We start from the raw sequence: 22,730 nt of genomic DNA, 5'->3' as shown, positions 1-22,730 counted from the left end.
AGAAGTTAATGGCAAGAGGGAAAAAGCTGTTGGAATGTCTGCTAGTTTTAGTTTGTATTGATCCGCAGCGCCTACCTGAGGGAAGGAGCTTGAAGAGGTGGTCACCAGGATGTGGAGGGTCCAAGAGGATTTTGCATGCTCTTGTCCTTGTTTTGGCAGCATGCAAGTCCTCAAGGGTGGGTAGGGGTGTACCGACAATCTTTTCAGCAGTTTTGATTGTCTGTTTCAGTACATCCTCGCTGGGCCTTTTTGAGGATGGAGTTGATGTTGATCTCCCACTTCAGGTCCTGAGAGACTGTAATACCCAGGAACTTGAAGGTCTTGATGGTAGACACAGGGCAGTTGGACAGCGTGAGGGGTAGCTGTGGCGAAGAATGCCTCCTGAAGTCCACGATCATCTCTACAGTCTTGAGCGTGTTCAGCTCCAGGTTGTGTCAGCCGAACCACAGCTCCAGCCGCTCCACTTCCTGTCGATACGCAGACTCGTCACCGTCTTTGATGAGATGGATGACTATGGTGTCGTCTGCAAACTTCAGGAGTTTGACAGCCGGGTGCGTTGAGGTGCAGTCGTTCGTGTAGAGAGAGAAGAGCAGCGGAGAGAGGACAGAACCTTGGGCCGCCCCGGTGCTGGTGGTACGTGTAGATGAACTGATATCCCCCAGCCTCACCTGCTGTGTCCTGCAGGAGTTCGGTATGATGGTGTTGAACGCAGAGCTGAAGTCCACGAACAGGATCCTTGCGTATGTCCCCGTGCCGTTGAGGTGTTCTAGGATGAAGTGCAGTCCCATGTTGACTGCATCATCCGCAGACCTGTTTGCTCAATAGGCAAACTGCAGGGGGTCCAGCAGAGGACCTGTGACACTCTGTATGTGCTCCAGCACAAGGCGTTCAAAGGACTTTATGACCACGGATGTCAGGGCGACAGGCCTGTAGTCATTCAGACCCGAGATTGCAGGTTTCTTGGGGACTGGGATGATGGTGGAGCATTTGAAACAGGATGGTACTTCACACAGTTCCAGAGATCTATTGAAGATCTGTGTGAAGAATGGAGCGAGATGGTCCACGCAGACTTTGAGGCAGGATGGGGACACAAGGTCTGGGTCTGCCGCTTTGTTAATCTTTTGTTGTTTGAAGATGCGTTTCATATCCTGTTCGTGGATGGTGATGGTGGTTGGTGATGCGGCTGGGTGGGTCGCTTGAAAAGTATCCTTTTCAAATCTGCTATAGAAGGTGTTCAAGTCATCGGCTAGTCTTTCATTGTTCTCAGCTTGGGGACTTGGTCGCTTGTAATTGGTTAGTGATTGTAATGCATGCCAGACTGATTTAGAGTCGTTAGCGGTAAACTGTTTTTCTAACGTTACTGCATAGTTTTTCTTTGCAATGTTAATTTCTTTAGTCAGCTGGTTTCTAGCGCGATTATACAGGCTGCTGTCCCCACTTCGATATGCGTCCTCTTTAGCCTGGCGAAGTTGCTTAAATTTGGCTGTGAACCACGGCTTGTTGTTATTGAACGTGCGAAACCACTTTGTTGGTACACACACCTCTTCACAGAAACTGATATAGGATGTGACAGTGTCCGTATATTCATCCAGGCTGCCAGCTGAATTTAAAGACACTCCAGTCTGTGCAGTCTCGACAGCTTTTAAGTTCTATCTTTGCTTCATTGGTCCACCTTTTCACTGTTTTCACCGTAGACTTCGCACATTTAAGTTCTTTCCTGTATGTTGGTATTAAGTGAATTGAGCAGTGATCAGACGAGCCCAGGGCTGCACGAGGTGTGGCACGGTATACTCAACAGGGGAGTGATCAGACAGCTTTTCAAGGCTTCAGTATTCTTTCTAATCCCTATGATTATCTGATTTATATAGTTTTCTGTGATTCTGCATGTGTAAATGTGACATAAATTGACCAATTCACAGTCACACTCACCACTTGTATGGTTGAATTGTGGTGTACTCCGATCGGCAAATGGCTTATATATTTTCTTCGCTTCGAACGCTAATTTCATGAATATCATCAACTACAAATACCTCTTTGCTGAGCTATAATTGTTCCTTATTATGTACAGTATATTAACAACATATACAGAGTTCTCTGCTCTTAGATTGTTTTTGTATAGATATCCTATATGTACAGTATGTTTTGTACTTGCTACACATTCTCTAATTTAACTTTGGAATTACGTAATTAAAATTATTAACATGATTATTGGGGTAAATGTTGTCAGTTTGTTTTGTACTTGCTATATATTCTCTAATTTAACTTTGGAATTACGTAATTAAAATTATTAACATGATTATTGGGGTAAATGTCAGTTTCTATGTTTGGCAAGCTTTCTAATGATACTAATGTTTTGAAGATAGGATAAAGATTAAGAAAGTTATTAAAGATTTGCATCAGCTATCGCTCCTACCGCCACGTATTGGCTGCTATGCATCAGACGGACATCCCGTTATAGGGAAATGGGAGCATCTTTATGCAGTTTGCAGGTCGTGTGCACGTCATATAGAATTAATTCTGATTCATTAACATAGACACGGTGGTGCAAAGAAAATTGGCCGGTGGTACGAACAGGTCATGAAACTGACGGTGATTTTGCGTAAAGTGAGTGAGAACATTCCTACACATTTATTAGTAAATGAGGCCCATTGTGATTGAAAATACAAACAAAATGGGTAAGAAATGACAAAGAGTTTGTGCATGCGCCCTCAGTGCAATTCATACTGTACATTGCAAGGCATGGATTTGTCACAGGCATTTTGGGGCATCCATCCGTAGTGGAAAATTGTAGGTGTGCGTCCATAGCCAGAAAAAAAGAAAAGAAACCCCTTAAGAGCGTAAGACGGCCATATTCACAAAAATACTGAGAATGGACCCTGGTAGCTGGATATATGCAAGTTGTTTTCAAAGCGGAACCACATCTGTTACCCTTAAGCAAGCCATTGAACTGCGACACGGTTTGCACTGAGCCTAATTCTGACATCACCATTCTTGTGCATGCATGAGTGTGTTCAACTGTAAGTATGGAAGTCTATCACGTGTGTGTCTGTGTAGAAATGCAAGAAATGCAGATGACTGATGTTTTGATCCATACACACCTAAAAAGAAAAAAAATCTAATCAAAACGTTTTGAGTAAGATTGGATCGTAAGAAGGTGAACATGCTGATGGCTGTCCCTCTGATCGAGATAATGCCCCAGAAAGCATTATTTAGCATTATTTATTTAAGAGACATTTTGTTTGAAGATATAGTTTGCCAAACGTTGCATTATTTTAACGATATACAGTATTTATTAGATTCTACACTCACCCGGAAGTAATCACTGCATGCTGCCAGAATGGCTTTGTGAGCATGGAACTTTTGCTCCCCGGCCACCAGGGTGACGTCACACAGAAGTCCATCTTTCCTCTGCTGGTTGAGGGCAGACAGGACGGAGTCCTGATGGGACTTGGATTGGCAGAGTCTATGTCCTGTCAGCATCTCCCTGCTGATGGAAACACACGCACGCACGCACACACGCACACACACACTTAAACTCAGGACAAAGATCTTGGAATTTTTCTTCGCCTCCAGAGACCAAAGCACTTGTATTTTTCACTTCTTGCTGTTTATTAGACTTGATGAATACATAATGTTAAAATATAATCAAACAAAATCAAGCAGTGGTGACCAACTGGTTAGCACATCTGCCTCACAGTTCTGTGGACCGGAGTTCAAAACCCGGCCCCGCCTGTGTGGAGTTTGCATGTTCTCCCCATCCAAGCGTGGGTTTTCTCCGGGTACTCCGGTTTCCTCCCACATCCCAAAAACATGCATGGTAGGTTAATTGAAAACTCAAAATTGCCTTTAGGTATGAATGTGAGTTGGCTGGCGATCAGTTCAGGGTGTACCCTGCCTCTCGCCCAAAGATAGCTGGGATACACTGTAAAAAATTATTTTGGAGAGTGGTAAATATTATCCATGAAAATCATCTAAAATGTACATTACTATTTTAGATTTACCCTAAAAATGCAGGTACATTTTACCTACACTACCTATTTGACAACAATAAAAAGTTAAGTAAAATCCACCTTAAAGCCATTGGTACTACAATATGCATCACGTGATATATTCATGCCGCACTAATTGGCTGACATGTCATCGGCTCATCAACACCAAATGGCGTCGCCTATCGGTGACGCTGACGACTCTGATTGGTTGTTAGCTAGCGAATCAGCACAAAAGCAAACAAAACGACAAATAAAAATGCACTCTGGTAAAATAAGGTTAGCTAAACGGTGATCATTACTTACATTTGTTCCTGCTTGTATTATGAGTGTGTCAGGTAAGGTTAACAGGCTATATGTGTATTGCATTTCATAGAACCGTGTCTGTGGATTGTATGGAAAACAATGATTTCTCGTCCATCCTTACAAAAATGTAGAAGGTATCAGTGTAGGCATTTCACTCAGTGGACAGTTGAGGTGCTCCAAATGTCAACTGGCATTTGAAAAACTTGGTATTGCCAAAATAGGCAGACCTGCATTAGTGAAATAAATACACTAAGAGGGAACACAAAGTATACTAGCCCCACCTCACCTGGCGACCAGTTCAGGGTGTATCCCGCCTCTCGCCCAAAGTTAGCTGGGATAGGCTCCAGCACGCCCGCGACCCTTGTGAGGATAAAGGGGTATAGAAAATGGATGGATGGATGTTTTTTACAGTGTAGGCTCCAGTACGCCTGCGACCCTAGTGAGGATAAGCGATGCGGAAACTGGATGGATGATTCAAGCAGCATTTACTTCGGTAGTAACACAATTACGAAACGAAATAACATCTTGCTGACGTCTTGTCATTCATTGTTTGACATGTTATTTGACCCTTATTAGCAACCATATTCCACCGTTAAATTATTTAATGAAGGTTATACACTACCTTGGGAAATTCAGTATGTCAGAGTGACTGAGTGTCTAAATGGCTGATAGGGAGTGCTATGGGCTTAAGTAGTCAGGCCATGTTTTCTAAAATCCTCAGAGACTGTCCTCTTGTACGCCTCCATCATCAGCATACCACACTGTCCAACCAAATCCATCTCTGTCCATTCGAATGCAGCAGCAAGTCAGCCAACACACTCTGTAGTGTTGGGATGCAAGACAAAAAAAATAATGGGTGTGTGGGGGTTTGGATGCGTGTGTGTGTGTGTGTGTGTATGTGAGATGACTGATGAGTCAGTGTGTTTGGAGATTGGCATCTGTTTGGAAGAGCCCAAGGAGATTTGCTGCATTGAAGTGAAAGGAATTGAAAGCATTTAAAAACCCCAATGAGAGATGTGTACGACGCAGAATTTGTGGATAGACTAAAAATTTTAGGATTTAATTGAAAATTGTGATGCAATGGAAAACAGAAGACTTTAGTTTATCTTGCATACTTCTTGGATGCAATTGATATCCAATGAAGCCATAGTGTGAATTCTCACACAGACAGTAAGACTCTAAATTGCCCGTAGGTGTGAATGTGTGCACGGATGGTTGTTTGTTTCTATGTGTTCTGCAATTGGCTGGCGACCAGTTCAGGGTGTACTCCGCTTCTCGCCCGAAGATTGCTGGGATAGGCTCCAGCATGCCCGCGACCTTAGTGAGGAGAAGTGGAACGGAAGATGAATGGATGAATGAATGTTGTTGTATAGGTTGTTTTGTTTTTTATCATTTTAATGTAGTTGCCTCTTATACTGCCTTTTGGCCAGGCCATCATTGTAAATGATAACTGCTTCTCAATTGACCTAAGTGGTTTAATAAAAACAAATCCATATGCTCTCAAAAGTGTTAAGATCAGGGGATGCAGCATGGCATATTATGATGTTTTGCATGAGCCATAGTTTTTTTTGTTTTTTTTAATAACATGGCAGGAAATGGTCAGTTTATGATCTGGATCATCCAAAGTAGCTTGGCAGTCATTAGTCTTCATGCATTTGTGAGCTCACTGCAACATTTGCACCTGTGACATTGGTTTGGGATGGCTGAGCTAGCTTTATGCATGACTGCAAGCCTTAGCAAAATGTAAATGGGCTGAATTGAGACTTACATTGGTTTTACTTAAACCACAATGTCATTATAGTAGCTTACGTTCTCCTCAGAAGACTACCCAAATTTAATACGTTGAGGGATTATAAAAATATAACAAATTAAAATGTAATTGAACTAAATTAATATTATAGGTGACAACCGGTAATTACCCGTTTTCACAGTGAGTATCATACACCACATCCCATACATTGATTTAAACTGAAACGAATGTTCCTTTTTCGTGTTCAGAATGTGTGGAGTGAGTCTGACTAGGTCATTTACCTGTGGCCGGGTTCAGGAGGCATGCCCCTGGATGCAGGATGAAAGGACTCTTGTGGAGGACGAGTGGAGGTCTCCTGAGGACTGAAGTCTCCTCGCCGGCAACATACATCAGCCTGATAGGACACAACAGAGTGTCAGCTTTTGTCAGTCCATCTAATCCACTCAAATGCAGTCTGGCAACCCTCTGCGTGACGTGTGAAAAGATGCAACTGCACATCAAGCATCGCGCCAACTTCTCACATCACTCACACCCTAGCCATTATAATTCTTCAATTTTCCTGGGTGGGGGGTGTTCATGAAAAGTGTGACCTGAGAATGGAAAAATAAGCACTTTGAAAACCTGTGAGCCAAAATTACACAAATAAATTCTGATTATCAGTAGCTACAACTTCAGAGTTGTTGCGTTGCACAGCTGTACTGTATCCCACAGTGATCTAAATACTGTACTGGAATAATTCCAAACCAAAGGCTTTTACCATGGCTATTCAAAAGCTGCTTACTACATATATGCAAACATATGTATGCGTCTCATCTTCCTTGAGAGAGTAGTTCCCGGCAAGATGTAGTTATCGATCCATTCAAGATGAACCTTTAAATACACGGCCACAGGCAAATGCATCTGATAGATGAGGTGGAAAAGGAGCCGACTTGCATCTCCAATGAAGACCAATATTGTCACATTAAATAAATTCAGTTAAATAACAGCAGGAGGGAAAGGTCAGTGCCATTCTACAAAGTATCCAGGTTTTTAGATCGCCATCACGCCATGTGATGATATGTCCTGTCTTTTTGTAATTGTATACAGATACATCATTGAGTCATTTGGTGGAAATGATCACAAGATGTTCGCCATTTTTCTGCAAACCATAACAGTCCCTTGACTGACAACAACCACGTAAAAGATACTAAATGTCACAGACCATACACAATACGGATTTAGACTAGAAAACAACATGAAATGATCAATGATGGCGAAGGTTTGAGTTGGCAGTTAGTAGACACCACTGTTGCACTGACTATCACTTTCCAAAAGCTTGCAGCTGTCAAGGGGTTTCCTAGCAACAGGCCAGCGCCTTGCTCCACGGAGTAAAGCCTCTTACTCCCATCATACACGATATACATTGTAGACACTCGCACAACAGGAATGCATGGCTGTCAGCCTGACGTGCGCTAAACAGCTCACGCACCTCATATGTCAGTGTCCTGGCGTCGTCCGACTCCTCTTTGATTTACAAATGAGATTATCCGAGCCCGCCGCTATAGAAGCTCCTCTGCACCATCAAGAAGGAAGCACGACGACGGTGGGGGGGAAATACGCGTCTGTCAACAACACTTGATCTGTGTTGGCGGCGGTGTAGCACCTCAAATGTTTCAACAAAACCCCGCCTCCCCGGTGGTCACGTGAATGTGGACCTAGCGTCTCCAAGTGGGGAATAAGGGTATTGCAGCGTCTGCACTCTGGACGACAGGGGTCCTCGTGGGGTTTCGAAAAGGATCACTGATCTGTCGAAATTTCAGATGCCCTGCTTCACCTGACAAAACAAAATGACCAGGAACCTTTTGTTTTCTGCTACATTTGTTCCTGTGACAAAAAGTTCATGGAAACCCAAAATTGCATTCGTGACAACCCGTTGTCGTATCTTTCCGCAGCGGATCGACGAATCCACATCAGTCAACATGTTGTATTCACGGTCATCGCTAATGGTCCAGGACACAATGTTGTGAGTGGATAAAAAGTTGTACTGTGGACGTTTGCCCTCCAACGGAAACTTCCACGTGTTTTCCCTTTTTAAGTGCTTTTTAAACGCTAAACCATGGTATTTTTAACATGAACGTATAATATTGTAATGTTGGAAAGCACAACTTTCCCATGTATCCAAAGGCAACACGAGATTGCACAAAGCAGTGGGAGTGGCATTCAATCTTTTCAGGAAACACGCTATCGAATTTCACTCGGAATTTTCTCCAAATGCTATACATGTAGTCAGCTTCAGCACAAACTCGGTTCATATCAGTTGGTAAGTTTGTTTATGCCTCCCTTTTGACTTTTGTAAACTTTTCTGTGCCTACCCAAGTTGTTTTGGGAGCCCTTTCCATAGTTAGCAATCGAGGCAGCGATGTTTACTGCACACTCCCATCAAGTTGGTGCTTTATTGACGGAATTTCCGGGAGACCGTATTTTGAAACTGCGTTTTAAATATTTTCTTGATATAAATATCCTTCATTCGACCACCTTTGTAAATATATTGCACTGTACTAAAAGGATCAATACATCAAAGAGTCTACACTCTTACGATGCAGACATGGTAGTAATTAATACATCAACCGATCAGTCAAATTACCTTTGTCACAATAATTAACGAGTAGCGTGTACATTGCATAAACTTACGAGAGTAGTATTCTCAACCATTCAGGTTTCCAGGTTAACATTGCAAGTATGGTTGTGCATTCATTCCGAAATGTTCATGTTCGATGTGTCCAAACAAGCTGCGACTTATTCGACTGAATCACGATGGATGAATTCCCACCGTAATTGCAAATGGTGTACGTAGAAACATACATGATTGTGCTATTCTATCTAATCTGTCAAAGCAGGATCTTTGTGTTGCAGATAGAGAAAAGAGGTGTTAAGTTTAATCTTATTGGTGGTAGCACAATGAGGTTATTGGGTATGATTGGTGAGATAACAGTCCTTCTACATGCGTCTGCCCTGAAGTTGTGTGCTTGCATGACTTTGATTAACTACAACAACAATGCATACTGCTGGATGTGTAACCCCTGCACTATTTTCTTCTAATTTCAGTCCTGTTGGATACCTCTCATGAATGTAAAAACACATGCAGCGGGCTGATGGAGAAGATGCACCCTCTCCTACTGCCATTGCCTCCACTGAGATGACACCAAGATAGGTGGAACAGTGAGAGCCAGGGGAATTCAATATTTGGGCTAATTGAATGAATATCCTCAAATTGACCCGAAAAGAAACAAGTTATTCACAACGGGAAAACAAATATCCTGAAATTTCTAGTTTGTCCTCACAATGACGATGCTTGTGTGGTTGGGTCTACTTTGTCTGCAACGCGGCAGTGCTCACAGCCTCTTCACCTGCGAGCCAATCGAGGTTCATCGGTGTATGGGGCTGTCCTACAACATGACTTTCTTTCCCAACATCATGGAGCACTACGATCAGGATGTTGCAGCCTATAAAATGGAGGTGAGTCTTTTTCGTCAAAACAACCAAACATTCTGACACTCTCTTAATTTAATGAGTGAAAAATGGTGTCAAGCAAAGGTGAATTGCATCACCTATGGGCCTCATGCAATTTTTTTTTAAACATTAATAACTGTTACACATAGCATACATGCAAATCAGTCGCCTTTCTGCGGGGGGTTCGCCGTCGCAGAATAAGTCACAGGAGTTGACGAGACCAGAAAAAAACACTTCTGCTGCTCAGAAGTAACGGTGCTTTTACTCCGTTACAATGATCTAAATGCCGCTCGCTATTTTTATTTATCAATTATTGCTTACTTATCAACTATTTCGTGCGCTAGACTAAATCTTCGACTTCCGCATTGGGCGCTGTTCTAATTTAAGCGCTAGTGACGTTTAAGTCTAGTTCACCAATCAAACGACACAAGAAACTCACATGAACTCACACGTCGTCTTCTATTGTGCTTCCCGGGCATAGGTATTAACACTAGAAAAGCCAGCCTGGCTGATTGTCGTGCCTACGTGGCGCCAATTTTGGGAAAGTCTTTATTACTGTGAAGGCAATGGCGCGCTACTCTTGTTTTACATTAGACGAACAAAAACAACAGCTTTCATGTATTGTAGTATTTGTCTGGCACTGTTTGCCTAAATGTGGATATTTCAGCTCACTTATAACTTGAGAAAACACCGTGCAGTAAATTGCAAATGTTGTTGTTTGTTTTTATTTTTATTTTTTTGTGCTATTTACCCAGTACTTCAGTAATTATTTCACTGTGCACTTTTTACTCTTAAGTATTTTTTTTTTAGGACTATTACTTGACTATTACCATTATTGTCAAGTAACAGTAATCTTACTTGAGTACAATATTGGGGTACTCTACCCGCCTCTGGAGCAGAGATCCTCTATTGAAGCTGTACATCAAGCAAGAATGGGAAAGAATTCCACCTACAAAGCTTCAACAATTGGTGTCCTCAGTTCCCAAACGTTTATTGAATGTTGTTAAAAGAAAAGGTGATGTAACACAGTGGTAAACATTACCCTGTCTCAGCTTTTTTGGAACGTGTTGCAGCCATTAAATTGTAAGTTAATGATTATTTGCTAAAAACAAAGTTTAGCAATTTGAACACTAAATATCTTGTCTTTGTAGTGTATTCAATTAAATATAGGTTGAACATGATTTGCAAATCATTGTATTCTGTTTTTATGTTTAACACAACGTCCCAACTTCATTGGAATTGGGGGTTTGTACATCGTGTACTTGAGCAGTGTTGTTGAAAATGTTTTTCTGTGTGAAGAAAATTTGTTTATTTTGCCATATTGTACTCTTCAGTCTTTCTCATCAGACCAGAGAATCTTATTTCTCGCAATCTTGGAGTCCTTCGGGTATTTTTTAGCAAACTCTATACGGGCTTTCATGTGTCTTGCACTGAGGAGATGCTTTCATCAGGCCACTGAAAAAAAAAAAAGCCCCGACTGGTGGAGGGCTGCAGTGATGGTTGACTTTCTAGAACTTTCTCCCATCTCCCGACTGCATCTCTGGAGCTCAGCCACAGTGATCTTTGGGTTCTTCTTTGCCTCGCTCACCAAGGCTCTTCTCCCCCGATTGCTCAGTTTGGCCGGACGGCCAGCTCAAGGAAGGGTTCTGGTCGTCCCAAACGTCTTCCATTTAAGGATTATGGAGGCCACTGTTCTCTTAGGAACCTTAAGTGCAGCAGAGATTTTTTTTGTAACCTTGACCAGATCTGTGCCTTGCCACAATGCTCTCTGAGCTCTTCAGGCAGTTCCTTTGAGCTAATTATTCTCATTTGCTCTGACATGCACTGTGAGCTGTAAGGTCTTGTATAGACAGGTGTGTGGGTTTCCTAATCAAGTCCAATCAGTATAATCAAACACACGTAAGGTAAAACACACAAAGGTAATTTGCATATAGTGCAATGCTGAATTGCTTTCATCGAAGCACAAGTTTAAAATACCATCTCAAAGCAAAATGTGGTATTGTGTGTGCTATATTTGACGCCTGTGACTAATCGTAATACATCAAAATTCGAAAGTGTGATTAATCTGATTATAAAAAATAATCGATTGATAGCCCTAATATATATACAGTGGAAACTCGATAAAACGGATCCCGGTATAACGGATATTGGATAAAACGGACCGTTGGGACTGAACAATGTGTCCAAAAATTGTTTCCACTTGTCATTTAAAGCTATAGCATGTAACCTTTGGCACCCACCTCAGCTCAAATTGTGCAGTACAACAAAAGAGCAGAGAGATCTCTTCAATCAGACGTAGGCAATGCATTTTATGTTGATGTAGGGTGACGTGCAGTGCCAGTTCTCTTCCAAACTTGATGTACATTATGGCATCCAAACAGTTCAATTTTGCGCTCATCCGATCAGACTATATTCTCCCAGTATTTAACTCGCTTGTCCAAATGTTGTTCAGCAAACTTTAAACGAGCTTTGACAAGTTTTTTTTTTTTTTTTCTCTCTCTTCCCCCCAGCAAAGGGGTCTTGCATGGTGAGCATACATACAGGCCTTGGCAGTGGAGTACATTACTCACTGTCTTAGTGACAACAGTACCTGCACATTACAGGTCTTTTTTAAGGTCTCCACAGATGGTCCGTGGCTCTTGGACAACTCTTCTGATTATTCTTTGCAATCCTCTGTCAGAAATCTTGCGAGGAGCACCTGATCGAGGCAAATTTATGGTGATATGATTGGTTTTCCACTTATGCATTATGGCCCCAACCATGCTGACTGGAACATTCAGAAACTTAGATATGCTCCTGTAACTAATACCATCGTTATGTTTTGCAACAATTGGTTTGCGATGGTCTTGAGAAAGCTCTCTGCTCTTACCCGTCATGAGATGTGTCTTGACTCACACCTTGGCAATCAGACCTTTTTGTAGACCATCACTTAGGACTGAACCAGCTGATACTCATTTACACTGACAAGGGGCTGGATTGCTGTTTGATTATTGATAGATTTTTACGTGTTGTCTTGGCTTTCCATGCCTTTTTGCACCTCCCTTCATGTGTTCAATACTTTTTCACTGTGTCATTTCACATTTTTACACAACTTAATTTCTGATTTTATTTATTCTACTTTATTTGTACAATATGTATGCATTACTTGGGTTGTTCCCAACATCTGGTGAAATCTTCAGGTCAATAGCACCTTTGGAAGTATATTTAGCCAGAAAAATGGTGACGTTAAATACTTATTTCAGCCGCTCTGTGTGTATATGTATATATGTGTGTGTCTGTGTCTGCGTGCGTGTATAATATGTATATCTGTGTACATTTATGCACTCCTGTTCAATTTCTCTGAAATTAGAACGTGCATTGCATTTTACAGTATGAGTGCTACTGATGTGATATGTTGCCTTGTCTCTTGGTAGAACTTATTTTCTCCATTAGTTACATCATGTCACCTTCCCAAAGGCTATAGGTTTGGGTTGCACACGTTAGAGTGGCAAACATGAACAGTTACATGCTGAGGGAATCTTTTGTGTGTCATCTGGCAAAGGTAAAGGCTTCTGATTTCACATCAGGCTCAGCCATAGGCAACTCATCATCGACTTTGTTGTGTGGAGCCTTTTGATATGTTTAGGAAGGGGATGGACACGCCCAGAGTCACACAAAGCCTGTGCTGCATACCACAATGAATACACTCACTCTCTCTTCATCACTCACTGGCTTCATCTCCTGTACACAGTCATACCTCTTCTAAGAAAGTATGCAGTGTCGTATCAAAGTCCGGACGTGTAATCAACCTGGCGTCAGATTCAGCCTGAGCCCAGCTCAGCCTACCACAAAGGATTTTCGAGAGTAGAGCTTCCCTCGTTTAGCCCACGGCCCAAAATTCCACCAGCATTCACCTGTATTTGAAAATGAGAAGTATCAGAATACAAAGGGGATTAAATCAGCCAGTGACATACTGTAACAAAGAGGGATCATTTGAGACTCCTCAAATTCGAAGAGTGAATAGAAAATAGAATAGAATAGAAAATCCAACTGCTGACCCCATAAGGACAGTTTGTACTTAACTTTGCAAGAGGAGCTCACTGACGGGGATTCCTCAAGCTCCATTAGGGCGAAACAAGGACATTTACTGTGAGAAGGGCCCACAGGCCCCAGAGATGTGGACTGCCAGACTGGATTTCAGCAAAGAATAAATATATATATATTGAATAGCAGTCTGTGTTGATGTCTTACAAATGTTATTAGTGGACTGGCAATGGTTTAGGGTAAATGGTTTATGATTTCCCAATTATTCTAAATATTCCATTTGTTATCATAAAACAGTATAGCTGTTGATGTGCTGTGCATGATGTCAACTACATTACAAGCACTGTGCTAGCCAAGAACATCTTGGCCATACAGTCTGTAAACACATTTCCTGCCACCTATACAGTAACAGAAAAATATAGATCCCAAACAGTAAGTTACCCCCTTGTGAGGTGCTGTTGAGAACAACAGCTTAATCTTAGTAAATACTAATACTAATAGTAAATATGGAGCTATGTCCCCAACCTCATTTTATGCTATAAACCCTTGATTGTTATGGTAGATTATGTAATTTTGTTGTTTTACCCCTCCTGCATGACTTAAATGCATTTCTTATTAAAATACACCTAAACTTATTAAACCACAATCTACTATTCCTTGGTGCGTGTTCTCACTTCTCACTTGCACAGGTCTCTAAATAAGAGGCAGAGCATGCTTGCTTCAAAGCTGTCACTCAGTTTACTGTAAAACTGACACATAAGAGAATTATTTTGTCTTTTGTGTTTAAACACTAATTGTTCAAACAAAGTATATAATTTCATCTAACAAAAGTCTGCTTGCTTACATGTGATTTGAAACTCCATACACAGGCTAACGCCTTGCACTGACAAGGGGCTGGATTGCTTGGAGGCCTTCTTTTCAAAGTAATTTATTTATAGGAAGAGCTCTTCATTTTGACAGTATGCACATTTTCAGAAAACTAAACGTTACAATTCTGTCAAAAAATGTGTGCAATTTCTGAGTTTTTTTTTTTTTTTTAACAGAGCGGAAATGTCAATAAAGCAAAATCGGGGACCATATCCCTAGTTAATACATCACAGCATAATGGAGCATTTTTAGAATTACGCACCAGGGCAGGGAGTAGGATAGTGATAACCAGAGGTGGGTAGAGTAGCCAAACATTGGACTCACGTACGAGTACTGTTACTTTAGAATGATATAACTCAAGTAAAAGTAAAAAGTAGTCCACCAAATATTTACGAGTAAGAAAGTACTCAGTGGAAAAAAAACTGCTCAATAGTGATGAGTAACTGCCTTTAAAAAATCTTTTTTATCTAAGCATGAACGTCAAAATAAAAATATCCATCCATCCATTTTCTTCCGCTTACCTGAGGTCGGGTCGTGGGGGCAGTAGCTTTAGGAGAGAAGCCCAGACTTCCCTCTCCCCAGCCACTTCTTCTAGCTCTGGGTCGTCCCCAGGGTCTCCTCCCGGTGGGATGTGCCCGGAACACCTCACCAGGGAGGCGTCCAGGAGGCATCCTAATCAGATGCCCGAGCCATCTCATCTGGCTCCTCTCAATGCGGAGGAGCAGCGGCTCGACTCTGAGGCCCTCCTCTCCTGGATGACTGAGCTTCTCACCCCATCTCTAAGGGAGAGCCAGGACACCCTGCGGAGAAAACTCATTTCGGCCGCTTGTATCCGGGATCTTGTTCTTTCGGTCACAACCCACATCTCGTGACCATAGGTGAGGGTAGGAATGTAGATTGACCGGTAAATTGAGAGCTTCGCCTGTTGGCTTAGCTCCTTCTTCACCACAGCAGATCGATACGAAGTCTGCATCACTGCAGACACTGCACCGATCCGCCTTTCGATCTCCCGTTCCATTCTTCCCTCACTTGTGAACAAGACCCCAAGATAATTGAACTCCACACTCTGCTGCAAACCGCTCCAGTGAGAGTTGGAGATCACGGCTTGATGAAGTCAACAGAACCACATCATCTGCAAGAAGCAGAGAATACTAAGGTCACCAAACTGGACCCCTCTATGTCTCGGCTGGGCCTAGAAATTCTGTCCATAAAAGTTATGAACAGAATACGTGACAAAGGGCAGTCTTGGCGGAGTCCAACCCTCACTGGAAAGGAGTACAACTTACTGGCAGCAATGCTGACCAAACTGTGACACTGGTCGTACAGGGCCCGAACACCCCATATCTGGGGGTTCGGTACCTGATACTCCCGAAGCACCCCCCACAGAATTCCCCGAAGGACACAGTCGAACGCCTTCTCCATGTCCACAAAACGCACGTAGACTGGTTGGGCAAACTCCCGTGCACCCTTGAGGACCCTGCCGAGGGTGTAGAGCTGGTCCACTGTTCCACAGCCAGGACGAAAACCACACTGCTCCTCCTGAATCTGAGATTCAACTTCCTGACGGACCCTTCTGTCCAGCACCCCTGAATAGACCTTACTAGGGAGGCTGAGGAGTGTGACCCCCTGTAGTTGGAACATACCCTAAAAAGGGGGGACCACCACCCCAGTCTGCCAGTCCAGAGGCACTGTCCCCGATGTCCACCCGATGTTGCAGAGGCGTATCAACCAGGATAGCCCCACAACATCCAGAGCCTTAAGGAACTCTGGGTGAATCTCATCTACTCCTGGGGCCCTGTACCCGAGGACCTTTTTAACCACCGCTGTCATCTCAACCCCAGAGATAGGAGAGCCCGCCTCAGAGACCCCAGACTCAGCTTCCTCATGGGTAGGCATGTCGGTGGAATTGAGGAGGTCTTTGAAGTATTCTCAGTATTCTCCCCACCAACTCACAACAACTCAGCAGTGCCCCGTCATCACTATACACAGTGTTGATGGTACACTGTTTCACCCTCCTGAGACGCCAGATGGTGGACCAGAATTCCCTTCAAGCCGTCCGGAAGTTGTTCTCCATGGCCTCACCGAACTCCTCCCATTTCCAGGCATCCGGAGTGCCACATGCCTAAAAGGCCCAGTAGGACTCCTTCTTCATCTTGATGGCATCCCTCACCGTTGGTGTCCACCAATGGGTTCAAGGATTGCCACCACGACAGGCACCGACTACCTTACGGCCCCAGCTCCGGTCGGCCGCCTCTATGGAGGCGCGGAACATGGTCCACTCGGACTCAATGTCCCGAACCTCCCCCGAGACGTGGGTGAAGTTCTGCCAGAGGTGTGAGTTGAAACTTCTTCTGACGGGTTTTTTGGAGCCATGCTACTTCTAGTCCCTCTCCTCTGACCTGTTTGCCATGGGTGACCCTACCAGGGGCGTGAAGCCCCAGACAACTTAGCTCCTAGGATAATTGGGGGACACAAACTCCTCCACCACGATAAGGTGATGGCTCAAGGAGGGGTAAAATAAGAATAATTATAATATATGGGAGTCCACACACACAGTTCAATTTTGAACTGCCCAAAAACCAGCAACACATACCTTGGGCCCTACAGAAACATTATTTGCTTTATTCACTTAAATGACTGAATGAAGAAGCTGTTTGCTGACCGGACTTATTGATAATGTATGTGTGCGTGCCACTATGCTTTTTACTGGGAAACCTTTGATCCAAGGGTAAAGAAGCCAGTGTGAACTAAGTGAGTAGAGACCAAATTTGTGACAAAACACATTTTTTATTTTGGTCTGAACAATTTACTGCAGCAGTTTTTCTGAACATTGTTTCATTGTCATTACAGCCATTCATGCCCTTGGCAAGTCTTCATTGTTCCCCAAATGTCCACCACTTCCTGTGCCAGGCCTTTTTCCCAGCCTGCACTGAGGAGAACACAGTGCTCCAGCCTTGCCAAGAGGAATGTGAGGCTGTTATGTCAGATTGTCAGGAGAACATTCGGATTTTTGGCATCCTCTGGCCTCCTGAGCTACAGTGTGACAAGTAAGGAATACACATCCAAAGGAATCTTGTAATATCAGTCCATTTAAAGATTTATTCTGTTCTAGACTTGACTCATGTGACCTTCGAGATGATTCCAAGCTTCCTGCAACCACCCCAATGACCTCCACATCTGCCAAGAGGGACTTGGGCTTTTGGTGCCCACTGCAGTTGAAAGCCAAACCTGGCCACGGTGCATCATTCCTGGGAGCTCCGGACTGTGCTCCACCTTGTTCCAATATGTATTTTAAACCCCACGACATTGAATTTGCCAAGAGCTTTATTGGCGTATGCTCCGTCATCTGCTTGGGTGCCACGCTCTTTACCTTCCTTACTTTCCTCATCGATGTCAAACGCTTTCGCTACCCTGAGCGACCTATAATCTTCTATGCAGTTTGCTACAGTTTTGTTTCACTCATATATTTTATTGGCTTCCTGTTGGGCAACAGTGCAGCCTGTAGCAAGGCAGTCCATCCTACTAGTGTGGACACAGTCGTCTTGGGCTCGCAGAGCAAAGGCTGCACTCTGCTTTTTATGCTTCTCTACTTCTTCTCAATCGCTGGAATCATCTGGTGGGTCATACTCACCATCACCTGGTTTCTGGCAGCTGGACCCAAATGGAGCTGTGAAGCCATAGAGAAGAAAGCGGTAAGATTAAAAGATTATGTCTAAAAGCGAACGGATGAAAAGATTTGGCCCTGTTCTGACAAAACTTAAATTAATTAGAGGCTTTAATATGCTTCAAGGGTAATGCTGCATGCTGTTCAAAGGTCTCCTGTGTGCTCTGTTTTTTAGGTGTGGTTCCACTCTGTTGCATGGGGAATCCCTGGAGCGCTAACTGTCATGCTGCTAGCTCTGGACAAGGTTGAAGGGGACAACATTAGCGGGGTTTGCTTCGTGGGACTGTACGATCTGGAGGCCCTGCGCTACTTTGTTATCGCTCCCCTGTGTGTGGGCGTCATAGTCGGGCTCTTCCTCATTCTCGCGGGCATCATTTCTCTTAACCACGTGCGGCAGGTTATCCAGCACGACGAGCGCAACCAGGAGAAACTGAAGAAGTTCATGATCCGCATTGGTGTGTTCAGCTGCCTCTATCTGGTCCCACTGGTCACCCTGTTAGCATGCTACACCTATGAACAGAATCAACGCAGCACCTGGGAGAACACATGGATCAACGACCGCTGCCAAGAATACAGCATTCCTTGCTCATACAAGGTAAGTGTAGCACTCTTTGGAGGTGCATTCTGCTCTTTTTACTTTTTCTAAATTTCTTGGAGTGAAGAAAAGCTGGAGTCAATTTGACTAATCAACAAAGATCTTTGCTTCAAAGGGTCATTGCCTCACTTCAGGAAGCCACTTTTAAAAAAAAAAAAAAAAAAAAAAGGAAGGCAAGAAAATAAATGAGATTGAGTTTGTTTCCTTTGCCAAAGGTTGTGAAGGCTATGTGTTCCTGTTCTTTGCTGAAAACACTGGTGTATTATATATACTGTCCTGCTGGTATGGTGTCACACCATTTAGCTGACTGAAGGCATGCGATCAATATTTTGTTTGCTGTGCATGCCGTACTCAGCTGAGCTAAAATCATGCACATGCACAACGCATTTGACTGTACTGTAATTCCACAAACTTTTATTGGTACTCGTTTACAATAATATATGCAGTGTGTGTATATATATATATATTATGGAAAGTTGAACCAATATTAAAATTGAAGAAATAGATCTGAACTGAGCTGCTTGATAGGAATGTGGCGAGCCCAACTCAATAGCAATTCTTCTTGCTGCTTTTGAAGGGATCCTCTTGATTTAACTGTAGAATATTTTGTTTCACTGCTTAGCCTCACTAGGGTCACAGGTGGGCTGGCTACCAGCTGACTTTCGGCGAGATGTACACCCTGAACAAACAGCCATTCATACAAGGACAAGACAGTCTTCAGTTAACCTAAGAAGCATGTTTTTGGAATGTGGGAGAAAGCCAGGCGGCACGGTGGACGACTGGTTAGCACATCTGCCTCACAGTTCTGAGGACCGGGGTTCAAATCCCACCCTCGCCTATGCAGAGTTTGCATGTTCTCCCCGTGCCTGTGTGGGTTTTCTCCGGGTAATACAGTTTCTTCCCACATCCCCAAAACGTGTGGTAGGTTAATTGAAGACTCTAAATTGCTCATAGGTGTGAATGTGAGTGCGGATGGTTGTTTGTTTACATGTGCCCTGCGACTGACTGACAACCAGTTTATGGTGTACCCCACCTCCTGCCCGCAGTTAGCTGGGATAGGCTCCAGCACGCCCGCAATCCTAATGATAAGCGGTACAGAAAATGGATGGATGGATGGATGGGAGAAAGCCAGAGTACCCGGAGAACACCACACAAGCACGGGGCGAACATGCAAACTCCACACAGGAATGCCGGAGCCCGGATTCAAACCCCCAACCTCAGAACTGTGAGCCGGATGTGCTGACCACTCTTTCTAAGAAATGTTTGGATGGAAACTAAGTTTTAGCCAAGTGCCATGACCTGACACTTCACTGTATAAATGTTAAGTGTTCACATGCTCGTTGAATACCATTTTTTTTTTCCCCTCCCCCATCTCAGGCAACCAACCATGAGCGTCCTGACCTCTCTCTGTTCCTGGTAAAGTACTTGATGACCCTGGTTGTAGGAATATCTGCAGTGTTCTGGGTCAGCAGCAAAAAGACATGCTCTGAGTGGGCCTACTTCTTCAACAGGACCCGCAACAGAGAGTAAGGACATTTTGGTTACCTTTTCAGTTTGGCATTGATGGACATTTTTAGTTTATTTTCCTCACTTCTCTACGCTTCGTGATCCACAGTCCCATCAGTGAGAGCCGCAGGGTGCTCCAGGAGTCCTGCGAGTTCTTCCTCAAGCATAACAGCCGTGTCCAGCACAAGAAGAAGCACTACAAGTCAACCTCACACAAGCTCAAGGTCATCTCAAAGTCTATGGGCACAAGCACTGGCGCGACACCAACCAATGCCTCCATTGGTGCCGGAACCTCACCTCTGGGAAATCATGAGCTCCACACCCAGGGCTCTGTGATGGAGCAGCTGGACAAGGGCAATTCTAGCCGAAGCTCTAGGCGTGAAGACAGGGAGAGAGACCGAGAAGGGAGAGAGAGACGCAGTAAAGAGGGTAGTTCCAGTAAAGTTAGCTGCCAGTCGGGGAGTTTACACAGCAGAGTACTGGATGCAAGGCAAGTATTTTAATTTTTTTTTTTTCACATTTATCCTCCAATGAGTGCATTTATTTTGAAGGCACAATTGTAACAGAAGTTAATTGTTGAAAGACTATTTCTTCTGGGTTCACACAATCCGTGAAAATTGAATGAATCCATTCCGTGTCCAAACCATTGCCATCCTGAGACCTTTATTCGTGGTACAGACACAATTTGAAGTCACATTTTAACCTTATAAATGTGAAAATAAGTTAACTAACTACTGTAGCTCTTATGATGTAAAACAATGAAACCCTAACTTTAAAGATAAAGGCATATGAGATTGCAGATCCACCTCTCACACACGTATTTATCACACAAGTGTCACGTAAGACGTTAACCACAATAAAACAGTTATTGTGATTACAAATTGTCCGACTTAAACTGTACGCAGGATATTGTAGTAGCGGTGTGCAAGGGAGGGGGTCAGCAGCATCCAAATACCCCCAATCTCTACCTTGAGGGTTGGTTTCAGCGCCATAAAAGTTGCGTAGACAATTGGCGAACGTATTTGTTTCGAGGGCATACACTTCACCAGTGCGCCACCAGCATCAGCGGAGCTTTACACGCCACTGCATTAAAGCCACCATGTTACTCTCTATTGTTGCCTGTTATACATAAAGAAATCTTACACGTCCAGGGGCTTTTTGTTTTATTTATTTATTACATTTTTTGGGTGTGTCCCAGGGTGACACCGAAGAGTGAGCAGTCAGAGGTCAGACCAGTTCCAATCGCACAGCAGCATTCAGCTTTAAGCCCATCTCAGAGCGTCGAAGACTCCACCCACCAGCAGGACCCCAAGGTGTCTGAGGAGAGAAAGGACACAACGGACAGCAAGTGCTGAGACACAGGTCGACAAACTACTGACAGCAGGCTCTTGGGTTCACTCGACCCTGATTGTATCATTTAGTTGTTAGTTATTTCATGTCCACAACTACGGTGTAATATTTTTGTATCTGCATGCAGACAGAATGTGAGAGATGTAATCATTTAGCCATTTTAATCTATACAGCTCTATGCCAACTAGTATATTACTTGTGGACTGACTTGAAACCTGAAGTCGTCTTCTCTTATATGACAAGCGCAATGGAACTTTTAATGTGAATGTCTATTTTTTTCCATTCACTGCATTACTCACTACACTGGGCATTTTAAAGTGAGGTCATGTTGTTTCCAAACCTTTAACGTGAGGAATGTGTCACTGTTTTTGTTGTTGTTGTCCATTCCTTTAATGAGGGTCTTTGTCTCTCTCATCAACCAAGTATCATACAGTTTTTACTACTTTAAAAAGACATGATAGAAGAAGGCTAGCTCAATTTGTTTAGTTTGTAGTTTTCTTAATGTATTTTTTTCCTGCCGGTTTCTGTTGTGTGGCTCTTATGCTGTTGGTTGGTCCTGTGAATGTTTTTTTAAATGTGTCTTTAATTTGAGAAGGATCTCTTTTTAAACGTAAACCCAGATGTTTTACATGTGTGGTTCAGTGATCTCAGCGTTGGCATCACTGTCATAAAATCAGTATGTGGAGACAAAACTTTGCATCCAGAAGCTACTTTTTTTAAAATGGAATTGAAAAATTATCATTTGCTAATTTTGTTTTCTAAACGATGACACTTTAAAAGTACTTCTATATTTTGATTTATTTTCAAATTTGCTGTGCAAGGAATGTGTGTATCTAGCTATATATATATATATATATATATTTTAATATCCTTGCTCTTTAGGTGTCAGGGTCATCTCGTCTAAAAGGGAACCCTTGTGGAACAGTCTGTTAGGGATGCTGACAGTGGCCTATAGCTTTTTGTCTTGCTGCTGCTTTTGTGTTTTAAATGTAGCGTTTCTCATTTTTATTACTGTATATCAATTTTTTTTATATAAAAAAGGAGAGAATAAAAGATTGTACTGCATGCATAGACATGCCCTTTTGTCTTATATTCACTAACGCTGGTTTATTTTATCTCATTTTCTTTTCTTTTAGCTGATGGAGGACGACTGATGTGATTAATCCAAATATCACATTGGTTTTGCTTAATCAG

At 43.1% G+C, this 22,730-nt stretch overlaps 2 protein-coding genes across 8 annotated transcripts in view; one reads left to right on the top strand and one right to left on the bottom strand.

The window, feature by feature from the left end:
• klhl32 (kelch-like family member 32) overlaps positions 1–7,730 on the bottom strand; it is a 52,331-nt gene extending 44,601 nt beyond the window's left edge. For 2 of the 5 annotated variants that reach the window (XR_009788959.1, XR_009788960.1), the window contains exons 1-3: positions 7,511–7,730; positions 6,324–6,436; positions 3,310–3,487 (exon numbers count right to left, since the gene is read on the bottom strand). Coding sequence is in view for 3 of the 5 variants with exons in the window: in XM_061776535.1 (XP_061632519.1) it covers positions 3,310–3,487; positions 6,324–6,346 (201 nt within the window). In the remaining 2 variants the exon portion in view is untranslated. The remainder of the gene's footprint in view (positions 1–3,309; positions 3,488–6,323; positions 6,437–7,510) is intronic. The other 3 variants (XM_061776535.1, XM_061776537.1, XM_061776536.1) reach the window with 2 other exon arrangements.
• Positions 7,731–7,795: 65 nt separating this feature from the next.
• Positions 7,796–22,605, top strand: LOC133479470 (frizzled-6-like). Of its 3 annotated transcripts, none has more exons than XM_061776533.1 (8): positions 7,796–8,044; positions 9,127–9,537; positions 17,272–17,468; positions 17,534–18,113; positions 18,261–18,680; positions 20,058–20,206; positions 20,296–20,676; positions 21,385–22,605. In XM_061776533.1, exons 2-8 carry the CDS (start codon positions 9,364–9,366, stop codon positions 21,539–21,541), a joined length of 2,058 nt encoding a protein of 685 aa, XP_061632517.1. In that variant the 5' UTR covers positions 7,796–8,044; positions 9,127–9,363; the 3' UTR covers positions 21,542–22,605. The 3 variants fall into 3 exon arrangements, with proteins under 3 accessions (XP_061632517.1, XP_061632516.1, XP_061632518.1); XM_061776532.1 differs by lacking the exon at positions 7,796–8,044 and adding an exon at positions 8,193–8,341; XM_061776534.1 differs by lacking the exon at positions 7,796–8,044 and having other exon boundaries at positions 9,370–9,537; positions 17,518–18,113.
• Positions 22,606–22,730: the final 125 nt, after the last annotated feature.

The sequence above is a fragment of the Phyllopteryx taeniolatus genome, chromosome 6, assembly GCF_024500385.1.
Source record: "Phyllopteryx taeniolatus isolate TA_2022b chromosome 6, UOR_Ptae_1.2, whole genome shotgun sequence".
NCBI lineage: Eukaryota > Metazoa > Chordata > Actinopteri > Syngnathiformes > Syngnathidae > Phyllopteryx > Phyllopteryx taeniolatus.
The sequence above is the reverse complement of the archived record's forward strand: the minus strand, read 5'-3'. Positions and strand labels throughout refer to the sequence as shown.